The sequence below is a fragment of the Corvus brachyrhynchos genome, unplaced genomic scaffold (assembly GCF_000691975.1).
Source record: "Corvus brachyrhynchos isolate BGI_N302 unplaced genomic scaffold, ASM69197v1 scaffold72, whole genome shotgun sequence".
Taxonomy (NCBI): Eukaryota; Metazoa; Chordata; class Aves; order Passeriformes; family Corvidae; genus Corvus; species Corvus brachyrhynchos.
Genome location: NW_008236763.1, coordinates 1,949,147 through 1,956,963, shown reverse-complemented (window position 1 = coordinate 1,956,963; position 7,817 = coordinate 1,949,147). Strand labels below are relative to the sequence as shown.

Below are 7,817 nucleotides of genomic sequence, written 5' to 3'. Positions count from 1 at the left end.
GAAGGGAGAAGGCGGGCGGGCCCCGGAAACGGAGAGGGGGGGGTGCGGGCGGGCTGGTTTTTCTGTGTTTTTTGCTTCCCCGCCCTTGGAAAAAAAACCCTCAAAAAGCTTCAAAAAGCGGGAAAAGCATTTCCCCGTGAAGCGAACAGGATCGTGTCCTTCCACCCTGCCCTGGGCCCGCAGAATTTCGGTTGGAGGGTGGCTGCAGGATCATCAACCTGTTCGCCATCCCCACCGTGTCACCCACAGCCCAGAGCACTGGGTGCCGCGTCCAGTCCTTCCTTGTCACCTCCAGGGATGGGGGGACTCCAAACCTCCCTGGGCAGCTCCTTCCAATGCCTGGCCACCCTTTCCATGAGGAAATTCCCCCTGATGTCCCAAGAATGGTCCCCACTCCCTGCCAGAGCCCCCCTGCCCGCAGCCCCTGAGGTGCCATCCCCTCCCTCACGCTCCTGAGGGGATGTGAATTCCCAACTGGAAGATATTTTGAGTTTTCAACCCGGTTTTTTTGGCCTTTTTTTTTTTTTTTTGGCATCCAGCCCGGATTATGTTCACAAAAAAAAAAAAAGAAAAAGAAAAAAAATAGAGGAATTGTGGCTGTTGTGTTTATTGTGTTTATTTAAGAGTGTGGGTGCGGATGCCTCCCTGGGAAAGCAGGGAAGAGAAGAGGGTGATGCTGCACAGCAAAGCTTTTACACCCCATTCCTGTCCCTTGGAATCAGCTCCAAGGATCAGCTTGGAGATGTTTTGGATTGAATTCTCTTCAACCCAGTGGGATTTTCTCATCGTGGCCCTGGAGGTGTTAAAGACACAGAGAAGACGCTGCTTCTCCGTAAAAAACAGCTCCGGTGCAATCAATGCTTGGGAATGGGAGGATTTAAGTGGGAATGAGAGGATTTAAGTGGGAATGAGAGGATTTAAGGGGCTGGGTGCTTTTATTTCCCATTTTCCTTCTTTTCTGGACAAATTGCCTCTTTGGAGGCCAAAGACTCTCAGGTATGGAAGCAGGACGTGGCTCGAAGCCGATCCCAAGGAGCTGGAGATCCCAACTCCACCAAGAATCACCTCAGAAGCTCCACGTACAGCACTGGGAATGGGAAAAGGAGGATCCCTGATCCAGGGCAGCTCCTCACGGCCCAGCAGCACCATTTTGGTGGCATTTGGCAGCAATTTGGGGACTTGGCGGTGGAAGAAGAAGCGACCGAGTGACAGAAACCCCGCGCCAAGGGGAGCTTGGGTTGGTTGGGATCCCCATCCCTCTTTCCACCCCGTTCCTCGGGGAGGATTTGGGCCAGATTCCCCGAGCTGCCGGACACACGGAGGACGGCACAGTTACACGTGGGCACATTTTATTCTCTGGATGCACTCGCGCATTGGTTCTGCTCGACAGCCAAAGCTTTATTGATTCCAAACCGTTCCCCTTCTCCCTCTTCGTTTTTGTTTTTATGCTGCACCCCCTTTTCCCACCCCTCAACCACTCTGCTGCTTCCACTTTGGAGTATTCTCTCTGCTCGGAGCCTGTTTTCTCAGAAGAAGCCAACGGACAATTCATTCAGATTCTTTTTTCTTTTTTTTTCTCCCAAGATCCATATAAATTACATGCAAAACATGGTACATAGAGATTAATATCAAAATGCAATACAGATCAGGTGCACTTGAAGCTGGACTCTAGGATATGGCAAACACACCAGGGTACATATTGCTTTGAAACCACCATTGTTTTGTTTTTTAATGTCATGCATACCACATAATATTCAGTCTTTTGTTTTGTATTTTGGTTTTTTGGTTTTTTGTTGTTTTTTTTTTTTTCCCGCTTTCTCTCCCATTTTTTATACAAAAATACCAGTGCTTATTATACTGAGTTACTGAAAAAAAAAAAAAAAAAAGAAAAACTCGGCTCTGCGTGCCCTCTTCAAAAGAAAGTTCTTTTTGTTTTGTGAGAGCGTTGGATAAATATATATACACACACATAAATGTTGAGTTCAGACTGTATATATATATATATTTATTGAAGGGGAGGAAATAAACTAAAGGCAGTTTTAGCCATGGGCTTTGCTGGATGAAAACTGGGCTTTTGGGGAGCGGGGAAAAGCAGAGTCAGGGTGAGAGGGGGGTGCTGGCGAGAAAGAGGTGCCAAAACCCCCCAATTTGGGTGGAAAAGGAGCAGGAAAAAGGTTCCCTCGCATCCCTGGGCCTCCAAGGGAAAGCTGGGGGTGCAGGAGGGCGTTTTGGGGGCTCTGAGCTCCACGAGGGGCTGGGGACGGAGCAGAAGCGATGCAGGCCCAGGCGTCCCCTCCAGGGACTTGGGGGGGTCCCTACGGTCACAGAGGGTGACAGGGACACCTCGGAGATACCCTGGCTGGATTTGGGATGGGTTTTTTTAACAGCCATCCCCTCAGGTCACCCTCAGAGAGGAGCTGAGAGATGGGGCGGGGGGAGGAAAACCCGCAAAGGGCGCCCATGCTAAAACGCGGCTTCGTTTGTTTCCTTCTCGAGATCGTTTGGAAAAATCTCCCTCGGAAGCTTATTGCACAGAAAACCTTTTGGCAAAAAACAAACCAATCGAGTTAAATCCCCCTCCCCAAGCCCCTCTCTCTCTCTGTGTGTGCAAATCATAAAAACCTCAGCAGGAGAAAGCGAAAACGCCTCGAGCTGCCCGGCCGGCAAACGGCGCCCAGGCCGCGGTGGGGTGTCTTTGGTACCAACACGGAAAATCCACGGAAAATCCACCACCAAGGGGCCCTGCTGGCATCAAGAACTGGATGCAGAAGGATGTTCAGAGTGTTTTAATAACAAAGCATTCCAAGGCAAGTTGAACACGGATCACAACGAGGAGGAGGAGGAGGAGGACAGGGGGGGTGACTTTGCTTGGCGCTGTCCCTCCCCTGCTCCGTGCGCGCTCGTGGCAGTTCAAACAAAGCGAAAAACCCCAGGAATTATTTTTAATAATATATATTTATATATATATTTATATCTCCCCCTAGTCAAGGCATGTTGCAGAGAGTCCCCAAAAGTCCGTGCCGCCGACCATGCCTTTTTTTTTTGATTTTTGGAGCACCGATCTCCCCCAAATCTCTTTTTTTTTGTGTGTGTAATGTCCTCAATAACTTAAGCCAAGAGTCAGCTGCTGCCAGGATATCACTGAAATTTCCCCCCCCCCCCCCAAAAAAAAACCCCAAAAAAATTTTACAGGAAATCTGCGCAAGAAACATTTATACTTGAAGCAACCAGCCATACACCAACATAATTTATAGATATTTATATAAAAAAATCCCATTTGTGTTATCCAACTCACGTCTAGTAGAAAGATGGCTGCTCAGAGAAAAGGAAGCTGACTGGCATCCGATGGCTGAATTAATTAATCCACGGAATTAATTAAAGTGTCCCTTGCAACTGCCCTCATGCAGCCACGGGACCCGAGATCTCTTTATTTTCTTTTTTTTTCTTTAAACAAAATACATATGGCTGACGTAAAAATATCTGTTTCTGAGCTAAAGAAAACTAGATTTTTTTCTTTTTCTTTTTTTTTTCCTTTTTTTTTTTTTGCATAATATTTATAGAGCATTTATTTCTCCCTGCCCAATCCCCCCCCTCCTAATATGGCAACTAGAACGACAAAAATAGAGCAAACTAAAGGAACGACCAGACCCTTGTGGCAAACCCTGCCAGTCACAGATTTCTGGGAGTGACTTTAAGAGCCCCCAAAGTTGGCTTGAAGTTGGTGGTGGTGGTGGTTTGAGTCTTTCTTTTCTTTTTTTTTTTTATTTCTTTTTTTTTTCAACAGGTCTGAGGTATTAAAAAAATATCAAAAGGAAAAAAAAAACCAAAATAAAATTGGTGCATCCCCCCCAAAAAATGTATTTAATAAATATTTATGTAAGCTTGTAAGAACACCGTATCTTCTTCTTCTTTTTTTTTTTTGTTTTTTTTGCAAGTATTTAAAATAGAAAAAGTGATTTTTTTTTTGGTTGTTTTTTTAAGCAATGTCATCTTTAACACAGAACCAAAACCCCACAACCACCCCTTGTTTGGGTCTTCCCTGGTGTTTAACCCAAGACCCCCCCTCACCCCCCTGGGTTATTTTTTTGGGGGAGGGAGGGAGGAAAAAAGGAGCTGGGCATGGGGTGGACACTGAATTTGCACTGGGGATGGGCAGTGGTGGCAATTTCTTCTTGCTGTTGGCAGTGAACAAAGCCCAGCTCGCCAGCACCAGGGTGGGACACTCGGAACATTCCGGATAGCGGGGATTTTTGGGATCAAGACCTTCCCTCCTCCTCCCACCCCACGGAAAGGACGAGGCGGGGCCGGGGGCGAACCGAAGACACTTGGTTTGTGGTGTGGTTTAAGGAACACTTAAATCTCGGCAAAGATCTGGGCCCTGGCGTGGCAGGAGGTGCTGCAGGCAGTGCTCGGACAAGGCACGGGAGATTCCTCTGTGCGTTCCTGAAGGGAACAGGGGGGAGAACCCAGCCAGCCCCGGCCTCTCCCGGCAAACCTCTGCGCTCCCAGGGGTGGGAATTACCTCGGAGAGCGGCTTCCAGCCAATTCCCTCTGCTCCCAAAGGGGCTGGAGGAGAGGAGGAAGGGTCACGAGCAGGGGAGCAGCAGCGGGAGCTGGGGGGGAAGGGGCTTGGCCCAAGCCCGGCACATCCTGCCTCCCGCTCCAGGGATCGCCAGAGGGACAATCCAGAGCCAGCTGCAAGGAAAGGGACTCTCACTGAATTATTCCAAGTGGTGGAGGTGAGGCAGGCCTCCAGGGGAAGAGATGACCTCCAAAAAAAGAAAAAAGCAGCGAAGTGAGGCCGAGCCTCCAGCAGCACCTTCTCCGGAGGACCTGCAGCCGTCCAAGCCAAACCTGCTGCCTCCAGGAAAACCGAGGATCATCCGTAGGCCATGGAGCTTCCCTCCCTTCCACTGGATCGTGAGACCACCAGATTGATCCCTGCCAGCACTGAGGACCCACTGTGCTCTCAGGATTCTCCGTTCAGCCTCCCACAGCTTTTGGAGCGCTGGTGGGCACAGCTGGAGCCTCCTCCCGGATCCCTCAGCGCTTCCCTGGAGCCGGCACAGCAAGGCTGGAGGGTTACTGACCCCAACAGCACAGAAAAAGGGCAAAACTCCCTCTGCTCTGAGGGCCAGGAGCTGTGAGAGCTGCAAAAAACCTCTCACCAAGAGTTTCCCTCCTGACCAAGAGCAGCAGAGAGGTCTCTCCTAAAATTCCCCAGGAAGAAGCTGCATCCCTCACAACTGGGGGGGTTTCTCTCCACCTTTTCCCTGGCAGTTTCACCTCCCCCTTTGCAGGAAAATCAGAATCTCTCCCCTCCAGCAAGGTTAGAACTAAGCCAGCTTCATTTCTCACCTACCAGTTTGGAAACAGAGAGAGAAAAACGTGTGGGGCACACACAGAAGAGGAGCTGGAAAACGCCCAGGTACCATTTTCCAAAGGTGGAAGACTGGTGGACATCCCTGGATCTCTCAACCTTGGAGTAAACACCTTCCTCTGGCTGGGATTTTTTAGTTTATTCCTTAATTTTCACACTGGAGTGGTGACTGCCCCTCCCCACTGAGAAGGTCCGGGGTGGGGGGGGGGGGACAAATCCCACAAGCAAAGAGCAAAACCTCCAACATTAGAAGAAAAAACCCCTAAAAACCACAAGTGGAAGAAAAACCCCCCAAAAAAAAAAAAAAAAAAATTAAAATCAAGTCACAAGTGCACCCCCAGCCCCTCGGGCTGAGGGTGTGTAAGACTACAACAACTTGAATTTCCTCGGAACATGCATTTTTCCAAAGTGAAAACCTCCCTCCGTGCCTGGAGCCCAACTCTTGGAGAGGAAAGAACCTGGCTGCTTCCCCCTGGGCGAGTACCACGGAAAACCAGGGATGGAGATGCACAATTGTTTGGTTGGGTGGTTTTTTTTGGCTTAGCCTCTCTCCCAACACCCACAGCGTGGCAGTGGTACTCTGGTTCCCACTGCTAAATAACGGTAAAAAAAAAAAAAAAAAAACAAAACAGAAACCAAAAAAATGAAAGAAAAATCAAATAAAACCCCCTCCCTACCCCCTCCCAAAAATAAAACCAACCCCAAATGATGATAACAGGCATGAGCAGTTTGACACGGAGTGACCGCAGCTGTGATCAGTTACTGGTGCCGGGATCACACAGCGCCGAGGCGGATGAGGAGGAGGATGAGGAGGAGGAGGGGGAATTCCAAGTTCGAAGGTCAAACAGATGTCTCCAGGCTGTGGAAGGGGCTCCCAGGCTCTGGGAAGCTGAGCTCGCTGTCCACTGCATTGTTGTTTCTGTTCAACGCTGTCGACCCCGCCGGGCTGCCCCCACCTCGCTTTTGGAGTCCGTCAGGCTCGGGGTCGTCTTCGGCGCCGTCAAGGAATGGTGTCCGAGGCTCGTCTTCCTCCAGGATGAACTCCGGGTGAGTCATGAAGTTATGGATGGAGCTTCTGGATTCGGGTTTCTCGAGGCCTTCGTACAGGGAGCTACGGAACGCATTCACCACTTTGATCTGGGCGGCGTGGCGAGTGGGGGGAGGAAAAAAAACAGGGGTCAGTCGGGTGGCCAGAGGGTGGAGCTCGGGGGAGAAAGTGAAAATAAATGATGGAAGACAACCATCGAACAACAACGACAAAAAAAAAAAAACCAAACAGCACGACCACAGCAACAAAATCACCACTGAACAGACAGCTCGGTCAAAAATGAGACATCTACGGTGGACTGGGATCAGAGTCAGGCACTACGGGGGGTGCTGGGAACCCACCGGCTACGGGGCGGCCTCAGAAGCTGCAAGAAAAGACACGGGACGACTCAAAACCACCACCCCAACATCACCCCTCTGGATGGATGAAAGCCAAAATGCGTTAATTAGTCGGTCGTTAAATCTGTGTGCGTGTGTGCACGCGCCTCGGGGTGGACGGACACGAGGACAACGAGGTGGGGGCAACTACGGCTCCAAAAAGAGGTGGGTTAGGCAAACAGCGGGGGCACTTCCAGGCAAACTCTACCGTGGGAGCCGTGGGTGGGGTTGGGGCAGGGTTGTTCCTACACCTCTGGAAAGGAATGGGGATTCCCAAAGGCGTCTCCAGATTTTTCCAGCCCGCGGGAAGCACGAGCTGCAGGTGGGTGCCGTGAGGAGGAAACGGGATCTGGGTCAATGTCCAGGTCTGCGTGGGTTTCCCCACCCTGCTGGAGCTCTGGATCCTTCCCTGCACCTGGAGGAGACCCAGTGGTTTCCAAAGGCGGGGATGCTGTTGGATATTCTGCAGGAATTCCAGCCACACACAGTCCTGGGAATCCCATGGAGCAGCTCCACCACAAAAGCCAGGCTCAAGCAGGAGATCCAGAGCCTGCTTTGGAGCACCAGGGAACGGCCCTGCCCCTGCACGGCACTGGAAGGGAGAGGTGTGGGAACCTGGCTGGCTGGTGGCTGGCAGTGGATTCCCTGCTCCCTCCAGATCCTCTGGAATTCCAGCCTCAAACCCTTCCAGCTCTCCCGTGCAGCCAAGTGACCATTTTTGGATCAGGTGGGTGACGAGTGTCCCATCCCAGCTCTGCTGGGTTTTAGGGAAGCAACAGAAGCCTCAGCTCTTTGGAGCAGAGCTCGTGTGGGACCAGGAGATCTCCTCTCCCAAGGAATCACCTCCAGAGCACTGGGGATTTGTCCAGCAGCGCTGGGAGCAGCAGGGAAGGCTCCCTGTGGCAATTCCAGTCATTGTGCTTGGTCTCCTGCCCCGTGGAAGGAGCTTTGCTCCTCCTCAGCTGCCTCTGCTGCTCCCCAGCCCCGAGGAACCATCCCCTGCCCGCCCCCC

The 7,817-nt window shown here is 51.1% G+C and overlaps 1 protein-coding gene across 1 annotated transcript in view; it reads right to left on the bottom strand.

The window, feature by feature from the left end:
• Positions 1 to 6,296: 6,296 nt before the first annotated feature.
• The window catches only part of ATP2B4 (ATPase plasma membrane Ca2+ transporting 4), a 38,636-nt gene continuing 37,115 nt past the window's right edge, over positions 6,297 to 7,817 (bottom strand). Inside the window, exon 21 of the mRNA XM_017727245.1 lies at positions 6,297 to 6,517. Within this exon, the coding sequence (XP_017582734.1) occupies positions 6,492 to 6,517 (26 nt within the window). The 3' untranslated portion in view covers positions 6,297 to 6,491. The remainder of the gene's footprint in view (positions 6,518 to 7,817) is intronic.